This window comes from Hypanus sabinus, chromosome 12 (assembly GCF_030144855.1).
Source record: "Hypanus sabinus isolate sHypSab1 chromosome 12, sHypSab1.hap1, whole genome shotgun sequence".
Lineage (NCBI taxonomy): Eukaryota > Metazoa > Chordata > Chondrichthyes > Myliobatiformes > Dasyatidae > Hypanus > Hypanus sabinus.
This window is the reverse complement of record NC_082717.1, coordinates 87,714,591-87,736,267: the sequence shown is the minus strand read 5'-3', so window position 1 is coordinate 87,736,267 and position 21,677 is coordinate 87,714,591. Positions and strand designations below refer to the sequence as shown.

The window sequence follows — 21,677 nt, the reverse complement described above, 5'->3', positions numbered from 1 at the left end:
TTCTCAGTCCTCACTGTTTTGATGAATGAAATAGGAAACAATATAACTAAATCAAAGGCATAAATCTTTGAAAAGGTGTCTGGGTTGGGGAGTGAGGTTACAACCTTGACTGAAGCTTGCGACTGAATGCACAGAGCAATCAGAGTGACATTTAGGATGGATTGCGTTTCTCAAGGGTGCCAGTTGTATAATACATGCTATATTGACTGTAAAGCACAGACTGTAATGGATTAGCAGAGAGCAACAGAAGATTGCACAGGGTAATATAGAATAAGACATGAACAAAGGGCAGGATGTAAGGAGAGTGGGTGTACGCAGAGGGTAATGTGTTTTGCTGATAGAATCCTATTGGCTGTAGGGAATCACGCGGAATGTCTGCACATGAATGTTCTTAAGATGTTTGAAGTTGGTAAAGTAGGTAAATGAGAAACCATTTCCTCTAGTAAAATTAGTACCAGTGTTTCAAGAGGTGGGGTCAAAAATCTCTACACTAAGGCTGATGGAAACCTGGGACTCTCTCTTCTTAAGGCAACTGCCATTGTTGGACCTGTTGGACATTTAATAAGAGGTTAATGGATTCTGTCAAACCAGAACGTTCTTAAACAGATGCAGGGTGATTCACTTCCTCTCCAGTTCTGAAATAGTCGAAGAAGTCAGTGTGGGACCACACGTCCTGCTAGAGGTAGCAAAGAGTAATCTGGGGGATACTGCATACTTCTGCCATTTTCTCTTGCTCCCTATGGTCCTGATGAAAAGACTTGGAGGGGGGGGGGTCTCAATGGTGACTCAAATGCTTGTTCTCCATTTTGAATGGTTATGGGCTATGAATTCCTACAAGTCAGTGACCATATTGCACTTTTTCTAGGGGAGCATTTGGTCACCAAGACCATCTGGTAAGTGTAATGTCTGTTGGGCAGATGAATGATGGTGTTGGGTAAATGAATGATGGTGTTGAGCAGATGAATGATGGTGTTGGGCAGATGAATGATGGTGTTGAGCAGATGAATGATGCCTTCTGCCCATCAGAGTTAATTGTGCAGTTGGTGTTTAATTTGGATGAGGAAAGGACACTGATCTTGATTTGCTTCTGTTGCTGATGAATTTGAACTATGTTGTGGCAAAGTGTTGGTGATACCTCCCAAAATGCTTTAGACACCTGCTGCAGATAGGCCGTGTCTCAGAGGCACTCAGGACAGCAAAGGTCACTGTTGTCTGAAAGACCACGAGCTTTATGCCAGGTTTGAGGTCCTGATCTTCAAAGAGTATTTTCCAGGTGTGGTGAAGGACACGGTGGTGCATCTGAATGTGATGTGAATTGCACCACTCATGTTTGTCTTTGCCAAGAGGTGACTCCTAAGATATGGGAAGTGGTCCATTTCTTCCAGGATCTTGTTGTGGACTTTATTGATGGGGAAGTGGGGTGTTCTCGATACAGCCAGGTTGGTAAAGGATCTTTATCAAGTACAAGTTCAAGTTTATTGACATTTAATGACTATACTGCCAAATGAAACAATGAACTCCAGTTAAGATGCATGATACAGGCATTTAACTCACACCCACCACAATATTACAACAAATAAATTTACAAATAACAAAACATATTCCAGAAGATTGACATTTAGCGTAAGATGCATTTACAAAACAAGTAAAAAATAAATGGTATAATACTACTGGCGCTTCATACGTGATGAGACCTGGATGGTAGCAGAGAGTTCAGTAATCTTACGGCCTGGAGAAAGAAGCAGTTTCCTGTACTAATAGTCCTTATCCTAATGCTGCCGACCCTCTTGCCTGAAAGTAGGAGGTCAGAGTTTGGGGGACGGATGGGAGGGATCCTTGACAAGTGTTATTTCACCAATGTTAATTGTGAAGCTTACTTTCCCAAGTGCTTCAGTGATCAGGTTGATGACGTGAGGAAAGTTTGGGCAACACAATGGATGGAAGGAGATAAGGTGCGTCTTATCGTGCTCTAATTCAATGTTATCTCATGTTTGAGGATTGAATAGATCAGTCCTGTTCTTTACATTATATGGATTATACCTTGAGTAAAACATGCTACACATTGGGTAAAACATGGACACTGGGGCATTAGAGCATATGATTATACCACTAGATTAATTATCTGGAGATCTGGTATAATGAACTAAAGGCAAGAGAGTTGAATCCCTTTATAAACAGTAGAGATTTTAGATTCAATCAAGTAAATACTGTAAATGTGGAATAAAATATGACAATAATGGTACCACTGAAACTACTAGATTGTCACAAAAACCTACCCGGGCCAGTGATGCCCATTTCAGGAAGTATTAGAAACCTCAACCAGCTCATATCCAGTTCCACATTTCCATCAATTTAGTTGACTCTTAATTACTCTCTGAAGTCATTTAGCAAGCTACTAAACTCTAAGACAATTAGGGATGGGGAATAAATTATTTTCTCATCAATGTCAACTACACTAAATGAATTTAAGAAGGCAAGGCAGAGTGCATGGGGTTTGGTGTGCAATGCTCTGGGTCACTGATGGGTACTGGGGTTTATACTGTGGGTAATGTGCGGTGCTGGCTCTGATGTAATAGGAAGCAATGTTGGCTATAGAATGCAATGGATAATATTAGAGTACTGTGGGAATTAAAGAGATTAAAGATCTTAACAATTAGATTTATTACATATACGTTGAAAATACAGGCGCAAGCTCCAGTGAGAGATGGATGAGTGCTGAGGAATGCAATCCAGTGACTAATGGATTTGTGTAAAACAACTTCAGTGTTCAGAAGCCTTGCTAAAGGATTTATACAATTCTTTAAGTTGGACTTTTCTAAAGCCTTGCATCAATCTTACCTCCCAAACATTTTGGTTAAATGTTTAACATCCCATTTACCTCCCTGGATGGAATGCAGAGTATGAACCCTGACCTAATCCTGAAAGCTTCACAGTTCAGCAACGATCCTGTGACACAAACTGACCTAAACGGGAACAACAAGAAATTAGGAGGCAGACTTTGCTGATGGTCTTTTTGATTCTGTTAATAAGATTTCCAACTGTTAGGTTTGGATATGAAGTGAATATTTGTGTGATTAATGATAAATTGTATATATTTTAAAACCTCTGTCAAAGTTTTGTTTTGACAAAAACGTTACATTCCCGTGTACTGTTCAAGATCAGCGTTACCTGTTAATATTTTGTTCAGAGCCATAACCCTAAACATTATCTTGTCCTTTGGGATATTTTCAAGTGGATGGACAACAGACCATTGTGATTCTTCCTAATAGTATCAACTCTTCCTTTCCTGCTGTAGCCATTGCAGCAGAATTTCCATGTAATCATGCAGTTAAAACATTAGAAAGTCACATCTGCTCCACCTGCCATAAGTGGAATTTCCTGGTGGCCAAACATTTTAATTCCAATTTCCATCCCTGTTCTGGCATGTCAGTCTACGGTCTCTTTTGCCAAGATAGGGCCACCCTCAGGGTGGAGGAGTAACACCCTGTCTGGGTATCGATATATTGATTTCTCCTTCTGCTAACTTCCTTTCTCTCTTCCTCCCCTCTTCTTCTACACCCCTTACCTCTTCTCACCTGGCTATCACCTCCCACTGGGTCTGCTCCTCCTTCCTTCACTCCTATGGTCCACTCTCCTCTCCAATCAGACTCCTTCCTCTTCAGCCATTTCCCTTTCCTTCCCAACTGACTTCACCTCCTTCCCCTCTCCCCACCTTTTTATTCTGTCACCTTCTCCCTCCCTTTCCAGCCCTCAAGAGTCTCGGCTCGAATTGTCGACTGTTTATTCATTTCCTTAAATGCTGCCTGACCTGCTGAGTTCCTCTTGCACTTTGAGTGTGTTGCTAAGAAAGTAGGTGGTGAGGCTTTTCCTGGAATAGCTGGATACTTTCATAGTACTGATTGCTGGAGAGATACTAGAATCTGACTGAGCAATAATGACATTTTGGAATTAGAATGACGAGTGTAACTTGTGAGATCAGATTAAAGATGATGCTGATCCTAATGGCTAGATAGAGAGGCAGACATAAAGGTGCAGCATGCCAGGTAGAGAGAATATGCAGGGCATACAGGCTGAACCTGTGAGTGAGGGACCTGCATGGTGATTAATATCAAAGTTATTGCTACAGACGGAGAAAATGCCAAAGGCAGACAGTAGAGCAGTTTGATAAGCTACTAATTATCAGCAACACACTCAAAATGCCGGAGGAACTCAGCAGGTCAGGCAGCATCATGGAGGCAAAGAGAAAGAGATGGTATGGGCATGATGGAATGAATGATCTACTTTGGCGTGGTGAAGCAGTCTTTGACGCCACATTTGGTTGAAAAAGAGCATCCTTAAAACAAACTGTGGAGTGGATGGTAGATATTCCTCAAATCGTAATGGCACAAATTGATGTCACGTCGAAGCAAGTCCTTCAAGGCAAACTGAGACCTTCTGATCATGACTGACTGACCCCAGTATCACCCAGTATAAATAGGACTGGCTTCAACAGTGAGTTTATTTCAATTAAAATGCTCCAGCAGAATATAGAGAATTGACATCTTGAGCTTTCTTTTTCATGGTGTAGTTTTGTACATTTTTCCCAACTTTAATGTCATGATATTCAATCAATACTCAGAGTGATTAGTAAGCCATCCTCATTTCATAATGACCTATGGTTGGAAATATGCCTCAGGATGAACATTCTTCAAAGTAGGAACTATAAACTATTCTATAGCAGATAAAGCTACAATCTGGGACTAGTCCAGTTTTAGACCAATAGTCTTGGTTTGTTGTGTTCTCAAAAAGCACTTTTGCTGTATGGATATATTAAAAATTTTATATGTAATCTATTTTCCTTTCTCAAAAATTGATAAGTATTAGATATTAATGTGTAAAGCAGAATAAAGTTACGATTTTCAGTATACATGTTTTGCCTTTTCATTTTATGTGTTTTGCACTCAGTGGCCACTTTATTAGATACACCTGCTCGTTAATAAAACTATCCAATCAGCCAATCATGTGGCAGTGACTCAATGCATTAAAGTATGCAAACATGGTCAAGAGGTTCAGTAGTTATTCAGACCATACATCAGAACGGGGAAGAAATGTGACCTAAGTGACTCTGACCATGGAATGATTGTTGGTGCCAGATGGGGTGGTTTGAGTATCTCAGAAACTGCTGATCTCCTGGGATTTCCACGCACCACAATCTCTAGAGTTTACAGAGAATGGTGCAAGAAATGAGGAACATCCAGTAAACGACTGTTCTGTGGGTGGAAACACCCTGTTGATGAGAGAGGTCAGAGGAAAATGGCCAGACAGGTGCAATCTGACAGGAAGGTGACAACTACTCAAATAACCATGCATTACCATGTGGAGGAGCATCTCTGAAAACACAACACGCTGAACCTTGAAGTGGATGGTCTACAGCAGCAGAAGACCACAAATGTACACTTTATTAAGTGCAGGAAATACCTGATAAAGACGCTACTAAGTGTATTTGGCTGAGTTATAGTAATTGGTTGTGAAATACAATTAATAGTATTCATGTTGAAAGGAGTGTGAGAACTGAAACAGGGAATCAAATAGCACAGATGAATACCATTCAGCCCATTTTAATAATCTGGACTGTCTACACTCACTGCCCGTTCTCATAGATGTGACTTGCTTTTTCTTTTCATGTATTCCATTGCATTTTGCAGCTTGTTATTAAACTTCCTTTTACTCTCCTTTCAACCAGTGTATAACAATTCACTGTGTGAAAAGTATTATTTTTATTTCTCTATGTCTGCTGGTTACTGCTTCTGCCAGTGTCAACACAAACCTGTGAAAGCTCATTAAATTTGAACACCTCTACCGACTTCCCCATTTCCTCCCCTGTTCTAAGGGACAAAATCCCAGCCCCTCTAATCTCTCCAGCCTGCTACCATTTTGGAGAATCTTGCAGGTTCATGAGGGAATTGAACTCATCTGTTCACTAGGAATCGGAGAAGGCAAAAGTAAACCAAATGGAATTGGTTTCATTTCCCTGATGCAGGCTCCATGTGAATTTAGTTGGGATGTTACCAAAAGCACTAAACACTGGAACTCAAATCTGGCACAGAATAAAGGGGACTCAGAAGACATTTGCAAAGGACTTAATTATATCTCAGTTCACCTTTGCTCCTTTGTTAATCTTAGAACTGATTCCCCAACACAAAGCAAATTGTCATCATTGTATTCCCAAGTCAAAGCTTGCTCCTTGTGATTGTTCAGTAATGCTTATCATTACTTGTAGACTGAATTTGCTGTCAACTTCAAAAAGATATTTTAATTTATTACTGGCTCATACACCTTGAGGTTATGTTCAGTATGATTTGTAGCAGAAGGAAGAGAAATGAAGGAAAACAAAAATGGCAGTAAAATTTCCAGTAAGATGGCACCATTATGTGCAGGTGATTTGTTTACGTGCAGCTCCGATGGGATCAGATATTCCCGTTTAGGACAACTACAGCTGGGACCCACAGTCAGAGCGGCAGGTGCCGCAGTGAGCAGCATCGTTCTGAATCATTCAGGAAACCTACTGAACCTCGGACTTTAGAGTTGGGTCATGAGTGCAATTCCTCTTGAAGAGAATGGAATCGGGGATGCTGTGCCATTCTACAGGTATGATTGAAATGCAGAGGCCTTGGACTTCCACTCCAGGTTATCCTGCTGGTGGTCTCTAGAAAATAAAACTGAAAACCTCAGAGCAAGATTGCTGTACCAGCGGGACTGTAAGATCATAAGACATAGGAGCAGAATTAAGCCATTCAGTCCATCGAGTCTGCCTCCGCCATTTCATCATTGCTGATCCTGGATCCCATTCAACTCCATACACCTGCCCTCTCACTATATCCCTTGATGCCCCGACCAATCAGGTATCTGTCAACTTCCACTTTGAATACACCCTTGAACTTGGCCTCCACCGCAGTTTGTGGAAGAGCATTCCACGGATTCACCACTCTTTGGCTAAAAAAATAAATTCCTTCTTACTTCTGTTCCAAAGGGTTGCCCTTCTGTTTTGAGACTGTGCCCTCCGGTTCTGGATACCATCATCAGGGGAAACATCCTCTCCATGTCCACCTTATCTAGTCTTTTCAACATTCAGTAGGTTTCAAAGAGATCCTCGTGCATTCTTCTAAATTCCAGTGAGTACAGGCCCAAGGCTGCTAAACGCTCCTCGGACGTTAACCTCTTCATTCCCAGAATCATTATTGTGGACCTCCTCTGGACCCACTCCAAGGATAATGCATCCTTTCTGCGATAAGGGCCCAAAACTGTTGACAATACTCCAAGTGCAGCCTGACTATTGTCTTATAAATCTTCAGTATTATCTCCTTGCTTTTATATTCAATTTCCCTTGGAATAAATGCCAGCATTGCACTTGCTGTCTTTACAAAACACTCAACCTGTACATTAAGCTTCTGGGAGTCTTGCACGAGGACTTCTAAGTCCCTCTGCACCTCTGATGTTTGAGTTTTCTCCCCATTTAAATAATAGTTTGCACTATTGTCCTTTTACCAAAATGCATTATCATACATTTCCTAACATTGCATACTATCTGCCACTTTTTTGGCCATTCTTCCAATTTGCCTAATTCCTGCTGCAATCGCATTGCTTCCTCAGCACTACCTACCCCTCCACCTATCTTCATATCATCCGCAAACTTTGCCACAAAGCCATCAATTCCATTATCTAAACCATTGACAAACAACATGAAAAGTAGCGGTCCTAATACTGAGCCCAGAGGAATAGCACTAGTCACCGGCAGCCAACCAGAAAAGTCCCCTTTATTCCCACTCACTACCTCCTGCCTGTTAGCCATTCCTTTATCCATGCCAGTATCTTTCCTGTAACGCCATAGGATTTTATCTTGTTAAGCAGCCTCATATGAGGAACCTTATCAAATACCTTCAAAAAATCTAAGTAAATAACATCCACTGCCTCTCCTTTGTCCACCCTACTTGTTATTTCCTCGAATAATCCTAACACATTAGTCAGCTAAGATTTCCCTTTACAAAAACCATGCTGACTTTGACTTACTTGATCATTAGTCTCCAAGTACCGCGAAACCTCGTCCTTAATAATGGTCTCCAACACTTGCCCAACCACTGAGGTGAGGCTAACTGGCCTATAATTTCCTCTCTTTTACCTTCCTCCCTTCTTAAAGAGCGGATTGATATTTGAAATCTTCCAGTCCTCCAGGATCATGCCAGAATCAAGTGATTCTTGGAAGATCATGACCAATGCATCCGTTATCTCTTGAGCAACCTCTCTCAGGTCTCTGGGATGTAGTCCATCTGGTCCAGGTGACTTATTCACCTTATGATCTTTCATTAACCAAAACTCTCAAATGGAAAACTAGATGCCAACACGGCAGCTGAAAGGAATAACTAATTATAAAATGAATAATGCTTGTCTTCAGCATCAGCCAAGTGAGTAGTCCACCTTCTCAGGCAAGGTTGAATGCAAGTAGGCAGCGTGACGTTGCTGGGCTTTGCTTAAGTCTCGAAAAGTACTACAATGAAAAGAAAGGAGTTAAATGCTGTCATAATAAAACTGATTAGCTGACAATTCACGAGCACAATTGCCAAATCTGTTGAGCAGCCCGCCTGTGTGGGCCGCAGACCCTGCAGCAGACTCTGTGGTTGTGACAGACGGACTGCCGTGCACTCTGTTTTATGGAAACATGGCTATCTCCCGCTATTGTGGACACAGTGCTGCAGCTCGATGGTTTCACCATTCTCCGCAAAGACAGGACAGTTCAGTCTTTTAAAGGCAGAGGAGCTGGAGTATGTTTTATGAGTAACTCATCATGGTGCACAGGCGTGATGGTTCTGTCTCTGTCCTGCTTACCTGTTGATCAAATGTCATCCATTTTATCCACCGAGGGAGTTTCCTGCCATTAACTTGGGAGCACTGTATATTCCACCTCAGGCCAACATTAGACAGGCACTGGAGGAGATGAGCAACATAATCTACAGGCACGAAACCATGCACCCTGATACCTTCACTCTCATTGGGGAAATTTCAACCAGGCCAGCTCTGAACAACTACCACCTGTGGAATTAGAGGAGCCAAAGCACTCGACCACTCTTGCACCACCATCAAGAACACTTGCTGTGCTATCCCATGATCACACTTTGAAAAGTCCCATCACCTGGCTGTACTTCTACTCCCCGCGTACAGACAGAGGCTAAAGCCCATAGCACAGTGCTGAGGACCAAGAAAGTGTGGTCAGGGGAGGTGGAGGAGTGCTTACAGGACTGCCGTGAATGAATGAACTGGATGACATTCAAGGATTTATCTTTGAATCTGAATGAATGCGCCACAGTTGTCACCAACTTCGTGTGGATGGTGGGTAAGCAGGAGATTCGTAGTCAGCTGAGGGCTGGATCTGTGACATTCAAGACCAGTGATCCAGAGCTACACAAGTCCAAGAAGAGCAGGGTGAGCTGCCTCAGTGACTATCGCCCAGTGGCACTCACCTCTACTGTGATGAAGTGGTTTGAGAGGTTGGTCACGGCCAGAATCAACTCCTGACTAAGCAAGGATCTGGACCTGCTGCAATTTGCCTATTGCCACAGAAAGTCGAGAGCGATGCAAACTCATTAGCTCTCCACTCGACCTTGGATCGCCTGGACTGTAGAAGTCATTCTGCTGCTTATCGATTACAGCTTGTGTTCAACACAATCATCCCCCCAGTACTCATCAACAAGATTGAGACCATGGGCCTCTGTACCTCCTTCTGCAACTGCATCCTGTCATTCCCCCTGGGAGATCACAGTCAGTGTGGATTGGAAACAACACCTCTTTGCGGAAAATGCCTTGTTGAAAAGGACAATGACCAGACTGGAAAAATCTGTCGGGGAGGCAACAGCAATTCAAATAACCACGTGTTACAACACTGTAGTGCAGAAGAGCATTTCTGAATGCACAACATGTCGAAACCAGAAGTGTACGGGCTACAGCAGCAGGAGACCATGAACATACACTCAGTGATCACTTTATTATGTACAGGAAGGTATCTAATAAAATGGCCATTGAGTGTAATTTCACTGTTCTTCAACTGTTTATAGTATTTAAAAGTTTCAGTCAGGCTGTAAACATGATTTATTGTGCTGGAATTGGCTTTAATATATAACAAATTCTGACTTCACACCCCATTTGCCATTTCCAGGCCTGATGCTGGGAAGTACTGGGAGATTGCAAGCCATTTAAAATTCTCCTCTGGCAACCTTTGTTACCGCCTTCTAGATCAGGTGATTTATGTACATTAAGCATAGGCAGTCTATCTGTCTAACTCCTCCTCCTTATCACTTTCACTTATCTCTCCTCACTGTTTCTGCTGGCATTTTGTCAGTAACTCTTCCTGTAAATAGTATTTCAACTACACCTCCTACTCAATCCCGCCCTTCTACAACCTTCCTGGGTTCAAGTCCCACTCTGGGGTTGCAGAGTGCCGCAGGCCACGCTGTGGAAGGTTGAGCTTGTCCTCTGTGGTGAAGGGTTCCAGAGGAAGCATTCTTCTCAGGCTGAAAAATATTTCACCGTACTGTCTCCGTGGGAGCTTCCTGTGCAGATTGTTTGCTGCACGTTCTACACTACAACTGTGATTACAATTATAATGTTTACAATTAGTGTTATTTGTCACATGCACATTGAAACATACAGTGGAGTGTGCCATTTGCATCAAGGACCGACACAGTCCGAGGATTGTCTGGGTGCAAGTATCGCCACGCCTCCGATGCCAACGTAGGATTCCCACAATTCACTAATCTTAACCCTAACTCATGCGCCTTCTTAATATGAACATAAGCTGGAGCACTTGGTCATGGGAGAGAATGTACAGACTCCTTACGCACAGCAGCTGGAATTGAAGCCCGATTGGGGATCACAGGCGGTGAACAGCATTGCACTAACCACTAGGCTACTATTCCACACCGAAAGGATATACTGAGTGTTGTCTTCCATAATGGACATGAAAACAAGAAAATAATTGCAAGTGTTTCTTTTAGTCACTAAACCATTCAAAACTTTCTGTGAAGGGCATATTTTGGACATGTTCTAGTTTTGATTAGTGCATTAATGTCGATAAAAGATTGACTATAAGATTTATTAATACTTCAACATTGTGTACACACCAAAAATATTGGTGATATTAAAAATATAAGAACGAAATGTAAAAGCTTCCTTTGGTATCTGAAGCAGTACAGAAGCTGTGCACCAGAGGGCGCTAAATCGCTTTCGTCCCCATTCAGCAGCCCAGAGATCCAGTGTTTACAGAGTCACAACAGTTTACAGAGAGATAAAAAAAACTTCCAGCGAGCGGCGGTTCTGTCGACAAAAATGCATTGTTAATGAGAGAGGTCAGAGGGGAATGGCCAGACTGGTTCAAGTTGAAAGTAACTCAAATAACCTGGTGTTACAGAAGAGCATCTCTGAATGCACACAGCAGCCCCTCAAGTGGTCGGGCTCAGCAGCAGAAAAGCACAAATACCCACTCAGTGGCAACTTTGTTAGGTCCAGGAGGTACCGAGTGAAGTGGCCTCTGAATGTAACTTGAAGCTCTGCCAATCATGTATGATACTAACGAAACCCTTCTCTTCCAACACCTCCCTACGAAAAGACCACGGTCCCTCAGAAATCTGATCCCACCCAGCTCTCTCGAATGTTCCATGGCATCCCACTGGACATTATCATGACCATTATCATGACAAACCCAATGGGTTTTCACAGCATTCCTAAGCTGAGCAAACACCTCCTTATCTTAGCAGAAGCCAACACACTAGTCTATGGAGCTTTGCAGAAAAACTGCTGAAATAAAATACAATAACCATGTTCTTAACCAGGGCATTGCATTCCCCACCCACCAAAAACAGTCATATCCTCATGATCTTGTAAGTCTTTGGAACTTATCAAACCACTGATAACACAGTACTCAAATGAATTTTGTGACTTCAGGACCACCAATCCATTTGTAAATGGAAGTAACATATCTCACTATTGGGATTGATATAACACTTCTGCCAGGTGCATTATAAGCCTGGCTGTCTGGAGGTTTCCTGACTCTCTGAGACCTGCTTATGTCATCTTCAGCTTCTTCCGCCCCAGCCACCCTGAGTGGATGCCTTCCCCGTTTATCACTTGTACCCGCTGGTGACTCTGCTCCCCCTGCCTGTGACTGAACTCAGCTTTATCTTCAATGACATTTCAGCCCAGCTTCCTTTTACTGTTAATTATCATGTCTGACTATCCACTGGTAGTCCTTCCCACTGTATCGGGGCCAGGGCTGAGAGATTCAGACGCCTCTTCATCAGCTTGGGGAGTTTGCCTAAGGTTATGTAAACCACACTCCCATTTCCTCATCCTCTGAGTCTGTTCAGTGTTCATTTGCTTCCTCTTCAGGCCATTCCACTGAAATCAGCTTGTTGCCTTTCCTACTTCTGTGCCGAGTTCTACGAGGTCTAGGTCTACGAGACTCTGGGTCAGTATATACTTCCTGCCTGAGGGGTGAATGATGATTCAGATGGCGAATTTCGATAGGACTATTCCCATCTTCTGGCTTCACCAGAGAAACCCAATAGGTTGACACAGTGTTCCTAAGCTGAACAAATGGCTCCTTTTGAGAGTACAAAGCTTGAACGTGCCTGTCAGAATAAAAGGCAAAGATAACAGGTGTGAGGCCCTGGTTAAGAGAAAAAAGGAGGTGCATAACAGGAAAAGGCAAGTAGGAACAAATGAGGTGTTTATGGGAGTACGAGAAATGTAAACGAACACTTAAGAAAGAAATCAGAAAGGCTAAAAGAAGGCATGAGGTTGCTCAAACAGACAAAGTGAAGGAGAATCCTAAGGGATTCTACAGATACGTTATGAGCAAAAGGATTGCAAGAACCAAATTGGCCCTCCAGAAGACCAACATGGGAGTGGAGCCATAACAGATGGGGGAGATCTTCAATGAATTCTTTGCATCCGTATTTACTCAGGAGATGGACACAGAGTGAGGCAAAATGGCACCAACTTCATGGACCCTGTACAGATTACAGAGGAGGAGGTACTTGCTACACTGAGGCAAATCAGGATGGATAAATCCCCAGGCCCTGAAAGGTGTTCCCTCAGACCCTGCAGGAGGCAAGTGCAGAAATTGCCAGGGCCCTAGCAGAGATATTTAAAACATCCATAGCGGCAGGAGAGGTAGAAGAGGATAGTCAGGCTTGTTCCCTTGTTTAAAAAAGGCTCTAAACAGAAACCAGGAAATTATAGGCCAGTGAGTCCCGCATCAGTTATTGGGAAGTACTGTATTCTAACGGACTGGATAAATGACTATTTGGATAGACATGGATTGATTAGGGATAGACAGCATGGCTCGGGCATGGTAGGTCATGTCTAACCAATCTTATAGCGTTTTTCGAGGAAGTTATCAGGAAAGTTACTGAAGGATAGGCAGTGGATGTTGTCTACGTGGACTATAGTAAGTTTTTGGACAAGGTCCTGCATGGGAGGCTGGTCAGGTAGGTTCAGTCGCTCAGCATTCAGGATGAGGTAGTAAACTGGATTAGACATTGGCTTTGAGGGATAAGCAAGGAAGCAAGGGAGTGGCAGTAGAGGGTTGCCTCTCTGACTAGAGGCCTGTGACTAGTGGTGTGCCGCAGTTGTCAGTATTGGGTCCTTTGTTGTTTGTCATATCTCAATGATCTGGATGATAACGTGGCTAACTGGATCAGCAAATTTGCGAATGACACCAAGATTAGGGATGTAGAGGACTGCAGGGAAGGCTATCTGGCTTGCAGAAGGTTTTGAATCAGCTGGAAAAATGGCAGATGGCATTTAATGCAGACAGGTGCGAAGTTTCGCACTTTGGTAGGACCAACCAGGACAGGTTTTACACAGTGAATGGTAGGGCTCTGAGGAGAGTGATAGAATAAAGGCATCTGGGAATACAGGTCCGTAATCCATTGAGAGTGGCGTCACAGGTACATGGCTTGTACAGAAAGCTTTTGGCATATTGGTCTTCGTAAATTAATGCATTGAGATAGGATGTTATGCTGAAATTGTGTTGTTGAGGCCTGATTTGGAGTATTGTGTGCAGTTTTGGTCACCTACCTACAGGAAGATGTAAACAAGGTTGAAAGAGTACAGAGAAAATTCACAAGGATGTTGCTGGCTCTGAAGGACCTGAGTTATAAGGAAAGATTGAATAGGTCAGGAATGCATTGTTTAGGACAAAGAAGACTGTGAGGAAATTTGATAAAGGTGTACAAAATTATGAGCGATATGGATGGGGTAAATGCAAGCAGGCTTTTTCCACTGTGGTTGGGTGGGAGTACACCCAGAGGTCGTGGGTTAAGAATGAAAGGTGAGAAGTTTAAGGAGAACATGAGGGGAATCTTTTTCACTCTGAGGGTCATGTGAGTGTGGAATGAGCTGCCAGCACATGTGGAGCACAAGAGTTTGATCTCAATGCTTAAGAAAGGTTTGGATAGGTGCATAGATTGAAGGACGATGGAGTGCTATGGTCCCAGTGTAGATCGACAGGAGTAGCTAGTCTAAATGGTTTTGGCATGGACTAGATGGACCAAAGGGCCTGTTTCTGTGCTGTACTTCTCGATGACTGTGTGACTCTACGATTTTATTAGGTTCACTTGTACACCTGCTTGTTAGTGCAAGTAACTAATCAGCCAATCGTGTGGCAGCAACTCCATGCATAAAAGCGTGCAGATATGGTCAAGGGGTTCAATTATTGTTCAGACCAAACACCAGAATGGAAAAGAAATATAATCTATGCGATTCTGACTGTGGAATGATTGTTGGTGCCAGACATGGTGCTTTGAATATCTCAGAAACTGCTGATCTCCTGGGATTTTCACACACAACAGTCTCTAGTGTTTACAGAAAATGATGTGAAAAACAAACTAAAGCATCCTGTGAGTGGCAGTTCTTTGTATGAAATGTCTTCTTAACGAGAGGGGTCAGATGAGAATGGCCAGACTGGTTCAAGCTGCTAGGAAGGCAACAGTAACTCAAATACCCATTGATTCCGAGACGGTCAGCATTCCTGAAAGCACAGAATGTGGAACCTTGAGGTGGATAGGCTGCAGCAACAGAAGACCACAAGCATACACTCAGTGGCCCATTTATTAGGTGTAGCAAGTATCTAGTTAGGTGGCCACTGAGTGTAAGCTGATTGAGGATGCTCTTGTAGTTACTCTTCCGCAAAAGGTAAGAGCTGGTACCACTCCAGCCTTGTCACTGCACGCAGAGGTGCTGAGGAATGCCGGGGCTCACCAGCTACTTTACTGCACAGAATCCTCACTGCTGAGTTACATTGTGCCCTGGACCGGCCCAGGCCGCTGGATGAAAGTGGTGAATGCACAGTGGCAGGACCATGGCAGAAGGCAGCAGGGTGCCAATAGGACTTCCACCTCACAGCTGTACACCCTGAGAACTTACTCCCACATTGCCTTTAAAGCCCCCCAAGGAGGTATGCTTAGCCCACTCCTCTAATCTTTCTACACCCATGACTAGGTACAGCTCAAATGCCAGCTATAAATTTGCTGACAACACAACTAATATCGGCAGAATTTCAGATGGTGATAGGAAGGCATTTAGGAGTGAGATGGATCAGCTGGGTGAGTGGTGTCACAGTAACAAACTTGCACTCAATGTCAGTAAGACTAAGGAATCGACTGTGGACTCAGGAAGAGTCAGACAAGGGCACACACACCAGTAGTGAAAAGGGTGAGCTTTTTCAGGTTCCTGGGTGTCAGCATCTCTGAGGATCTATCCTGGGCCCAACATATTGATGCAATTACAAAGAAGGCACGACAGTGGCTATATTTCATTAGGAGTTTGAGGAGATTTGGTTTGTCACTAAAGACACTTGTAAATTTCTACAGGGGTACACCGCGGAGAGGATTCTAACTGGTTGCATCACCACCTGGTATGGGAGGGCGGGGTGGGAAGCACTGTCTAGGATCGAAATAAGCTGCAGAAAGTCCACTCCATCATGGGCACTGGCCTCCTCAGTATCCAGGATATCTTCAAGGAGCAATGCCCCAAAAAGACACATCCAACATTAAGGACCCCCATCACCCAGGACCATTAGACCATCAGTTAGAGAGCAGATTTAGGCCACATGGCCCGTCGAACCTGCCCTGCCCTTTCGTCATGGCTGAACCAGTTTCACTCTCAGCCCCAATCTCCTGTCTTCTCCCCATATCACTTCATACCCTGACCAGTCAAGAAGCTATCAACCTCTGCCTTCAATATACATAAAGACGGCCTGCACAGTAATCTGTGGCAAGGAATTCAGCTGATTCACCACTCTCTGCATAAACAAATGCTTCCTCATCTCCATTCTAAAAGGATGTCCCTCTATTCTGAGGCTATGCCCTCTAGTTCTAGACTCTCCCATCATCTTCCCATCCACCCTATCAAGGCCTTTGACCATTTGATAGGTCACCCCTCATTCTGCTGAATTCTAGTGAACACAGGCCCTGAGCCATCAAACACTCTTCACTTAAGAAAATCCTGGAATCATTTTTGTGAACCTCCTTTGAACCCTCTCCAGTTTCAGCACATCCTTTCTATGATAAGGGCCCAAAACTGCTCACAATACTCCAAGTGAGGCCTCACCAGTGCTTTATAAGGCCTCAACTTTACATCCCTGCTGTTATATTCTAGTCCCCTTGAAATGAATGCCAACATTGCATTTTTCTTCCTCAGCACAGACTCAACCTGCAAGTTAACCTTTAGGGAATCCTGCACAAAGATTCCCAAGTCATTTTGTGTCTCGTATTTTTGAATTTTCTCTCTATTTGGAAAATCATCTACTCTTTTATTTCTTCTACCAAAGTGCAAGACCAAACACTTCCTGACACTGTATTCCATCTGCCATTTCTTTGCCCGTTCTCCTAATTTCCTTTATTCCCACTCTTTGCCTCCTGCCAATCAGCCACTGCTTTGTCCATGCTAGTACCGCTCCTGTAATGCCATGGGCTCTTAATTTTTAAGCAGCTTCATGTGTAGCACTTTGTCAAAGGCCTTCTGAAAATCCAAGTACACAACATACACCGATTCTCCTTTATCTCTCTTGCTTGTTATTATTTTCAAAGAATTCCAATAGATTTGTCTGGCAAGATTTTCCCTGGAGGAAACCATGCTGACCTTGGCCTATTTCATCATGTGCCTCCAAGTACCCTGAAACCACATCCTTAACCATCGACTCTGACATCTTCCCAGCCACTGAGGTCAGACTAACTGGCCCATAGTTTCCTTTCTTCTGCCTCTCTCCCTTCTTGAAGAGTGGAGTGTCATCAGCAATTTTCCAGTCCTCCGGAACCATTCCAGAATCTAGTGAGTCTGGATGCCTCCACAATCTCTTCAGCCACCTCATTCAGAACCCTGAGGTGTAGCCCATCTGGTCCATGTGACTTATCTACCGTCAGACCTTTCAGTTTCCCAAGCAACGTTTCTTTAATAGCTCTGACCCCTGACGCTCTTGAACTTCCAGCATACAGTTGGTGTCTTCCACAACGGGCTGCTGCCGCATAAAGCGCATTTCACGACGTACGCGGTGATATTAAACCTGATTCTGAACTGAATGCCTTTCTCCTAAACGGATCACCGGGACATTACCCGAAATACGGCTCCAAGTGATAAAGAGCGGCAAGATATCCCGGCAGCTACACTGGGATAACTCATTCACTGCGAAGCGCACATGAAGCATATTTAACTGCGCATTTTGCTGTTTGATGCACATGTGACAATGAAAGCTAATCTGTAAACTTAGATCTTTACCTGAACATTAAGCTTGTTAAAATAGTTTTCTAGAAAAGGGAATGCTAGGACAGAACCAGAAGGCTTCTGTTTATATGGCGCAATATGACATTCTTTCTTGGAATTAAATTTATTACTGTCAGTCTCCGCCGTGGTGCGCAGGGTCCTGCCACGGGCAGATTGCGACAGAGGATTGAGCTATTTTGGCGATGTTTGTTGAGAATAAACACTGGTCTGGCAATTTAACAAAATGCTTTTTTGCTTCGGTAAGGCCCCTTTTAGCCCAACCTTCACGCAGCAACAGCTTCCTCTTCTGGGTCGGACCCTACTCCGACTCGGCACCTCCTCTTCCACCGAGACAGACAAGGTGCCCGGGGAGCTCCTGTCTGTCGCCGTTTTCCAAGTGCACTCCTTCCCCTCCGGGGAGCTCCGGCAAACTCGGGGGAACATGGCAGCGATCGTTGGGTGCTGCCGCATGCTGCGGAGTCCCTTCAAGCGGCCCCCGTTTCCCGGTGGATCTGTCAGAGATAGCAGGGCGGCCAGAGCGAGAGCTTCAGCCCGCGGGTTGGGATCCGGGCAGATCCGATCGTTCCACGCCGCATCGTCAGCGCTCAATATCAGCTCCTTCCCAGGGGTGAGATCGTACACCGACCTGATGGACTTCTCCGTCAGGGATCCCGAGACGTTCTGGGGGACCGTGGCCAAGCAGAGACTCGCGTGGAACCAGCTCTTCCACACGGTCCAGGACTGCGACTTCAGCAGCGGGCGGATCGCCTGGTTCCTGGGAGGGCGACTCAACGTGTCAGGTACCACCACACGTTTCGAGGGCTGCGCGCCCTGTACTTTTCAGGTGGCCGGTAGACACAGAGAACAGCGTTTCAGATAATGCGGGGTTTCCACTCGATGCGCCTACAGTTCTCTTCACATCACACTTGCTGCTCGACCCGCTGAGTTCCTCCAGCGGCCCAACAGCAACACCAGGGACAGAGTTGGCCGGGTACTGAACGGACTCGGGCTGTGGTAGGGGGTGAGTGGAACAGTGGAGCTGCTTCACCTCATCCTGGAAAGTTTTCCTGCTGCAGATGTTTCGGGATTATCCCAACCTCCTTTGGGCCTGGGCCTGTAGTTCAGCAGGATGAGGAGGGATCTCATTGAAAGGCACCGCCCTAGCGGGAGATTTCCCGTATTGGGGGAGTCTAGGACCAGAGGGCAGAATACAGAGCATCCGAGTACAAGGACGTCCCTTTAGAACAGACAAGAGGGGGGATTTATTTAGCCAGAGGGCGGTGAAGTTGTAGAATTCATTGCTGTGGAGGCCAAGTCATCGGGTTCATTAAAAGAGAAGGTTGGTAGTTTTTAATTAGTAAGGGTGTCAAAGATTATGAGAAGGCAGTAGAATAGAGTTAAGAGGAATAATAAATCAGCCATGGTGCAATGATGGAGAAGAATCAATGGCTTAATTTGCAACTATGTCTTATGGTCTTACAGTTTTCAAAACCAAAGGTCAATGCTGGAAGTTCTAAATAAAAACAGGAAATGCTGGAAACACTCAGCAGACCAGTCAGCATTTGTGGAGTGACAACTAGCTGAAGATTTGGCTTCCAGATCCTCGGTCCGATTCTGATTCAGATTCCAATTTATTGATCAAGGATCAGAGACCAACTTTATTCACCAGAGTCACTTACACGTTTTAGGAATTTGCTGTGTGTGGTGTGTTGGTGCAACAAAACAACATTAAACAATTATAAAGAATAAAGCATTGTATAAAATTTAAAGTTAGAGATTGAAGTATGGAGATGGAATAAAATGTGCATAAATAGCACCATGTATTTACAATGTAAGCAGCATTATAAAATGGTTTAAAGTGTTTACAGTGCAGTGACTGAGGTAACAGATAGAGAGAATTGGGTGGGGTGAATTAGAATGGTTGATCAGATTAACTGCCTGAGGGAAGAAACTTTTGAGATAAAACCATAAAACTGTAAGAGGTAGGAGCCTGCTCCACTGTTCCATCATGGCTGATTTATTAAACACAAAGTACACTGCAGATGCTGTGGTCAAATCAAGACGTACAAACAAGCTGGATGAACTCAGCAGGTCGGGCAGCATCTGTTGAAATGAGCAGTCAGCGGATGCTGCCTGACCTGCTGAATTCATCCAGCTTTTTGTATGGCTGATATATTATGCCTCTTAATTTATTATGCCTCTGGGCCAGCACATCTTTTCTTAGATAAAGAGCCCAAAACTGCTCACAATACTCCAAGTGTAGTCTGATCAATGTCGTATAAAGCCTCCGTGTTACATCATTACTTTTGTGTTCTAGTCCTTTGTAAATGAATGCGAACCTTCCTTACCACCAACTCAACCTGCAAGTTAACCTTAAGGGAATCCTGCACTAGCACTCCCAAGTCCCTTGCACCTCTGACTTTTGAATTTTCTTTCCACTTAGAAAATAGTTCATGCCTTTATTTCTTCTGTCAAAGTGGACGACCATGCACTTCCCTACGTTATATTAAACCTGCCACTTCCTTGCCCATTCCCCCAGTCTATCTTAAGTCTTTCTGCAGATATCTTGCTTCTTCAACACTACCTGCCCCTCTACCTATCTTCAAATCGTGAACAAACTTAGCCTCAAAGTCATCAATTCCTTCATCCAAGTCATTAACACACACCATGAAAAGAAGTGGTCCCACCACTTGTGGCACATCACTAGTCATTGGTAGCCAACCAGAAAAGGCCCCCTTTATTTGCCTCCTGTCAGTCAGTCAATCTTCTATGCACACTAGTACCTTCCCTGTAATTCCATGGGCTATTGTTAGGCAGCCTCATGTGTGGCAGCTTGTCAAAGGCCTTCTGAAAATCCAAATAAACAACATCCACTGACTCTTCATTGTCTATCCTGTCTGTTATTTCCTAAAAGAATTCCAATAGATTTGTCATTCAAGATTTCCTCTTTCGAAAACCATGCTGACTTTGGCCTATTTTATAATGTGCCTTCAAGCACCCTGACACCTCATCCTTAATAATAGGCTCCAACATCTTCCCAACCACTGAAGTCAAACTAACTTCCCTATAGTTTCCTTTTTTTCACTCTGGTTCCCACCCCCCTGCCAAATTAGTTTAAACCCTCCTCTACAGTTCTAGCAAATCTGTCCCACAAGGATATTAGCCCCACTCAGGTTCATTTGTAGCCTGTCCTTTTTGTACAGGTCATACCTTCCCCAGAAGAGATCCCAATGGCCCACAGATCTGAAACCCTGCCCCCTGCACCAATTCCTCAGCCACGCATTTATCTGCCAAATCATCCTATTCTTAGTCTCACTGGCACGTGACACAGGTAGTAATCCAGAAATGACCACCCTGGAGGTCCTGCTTTTCAGCTTTGTACCAAACTCACTATATTCTCTCATCGGGGCACCCTCCCTTTTCCTATGTATGTCATTGGTTCCAATATGTATCACGACTTCCAGGTGTTCACCCTCCCCCTTTAGAATGCCATGGACTGGACCGGAGATGTCCCTGACCCTGGCACCTGGGAGACAACATACCACCTCGGTATCTCTATCATCCCCTCGGAATCTGTTTTCTGCTCCTCTAACTATGGAATTCCCTGTCACTACTGCACTTCTCTTCTCCCCCTTCCCTTCTGAGCCACAGCGCCAGTCTCAGTGCCAGAGACCTGGCTCCTGCATTTCTCCCTGTAGGCACCCGTCCCCCAACAGTATCCAAAGTGGTCTACTTATTATTGAGGGGAATGGCCACTGGGGTATTCCTCAGTGGCTGCCTATTCCCTTTTCCCCTCTTGACAGAAACCCAGGGACCTGCCTTCTGCACCTTAGGGGTGACCACCGTCCTGTAGCTCCTGTCTATCACTTGTTCATTCTCCTGTATGAGCC

General features: G+C 44.2%; 1 protein-coding gene across 1 annotated transcript in view; it reads left to right on the top strand.

Moving 5' to 3' along the window:
• The first annotated feature begins 17,524 nt into the window (after positions 1-17,524).
• The window catches only part of LOC132403098 (acetyl-coenzyme A synthetase 2-like, mitochondrial), a 78,359-nt gene continuing 74,206 nt past the window's right edge, over positions 17,525-21,677 (top strand). Inside the window, exon 1 of the mRNA XM_059986380.1 lies at positions 17,525-18,587. Coding sequence (XP_059842363.1) covers positions 18,032-18,587 — 556 coding nt within the window. The 5' untranslated portion in view covers positions 17,525-18,031. The remainder of the gene's footprint in view (positions 18,588-21,677) is intronic.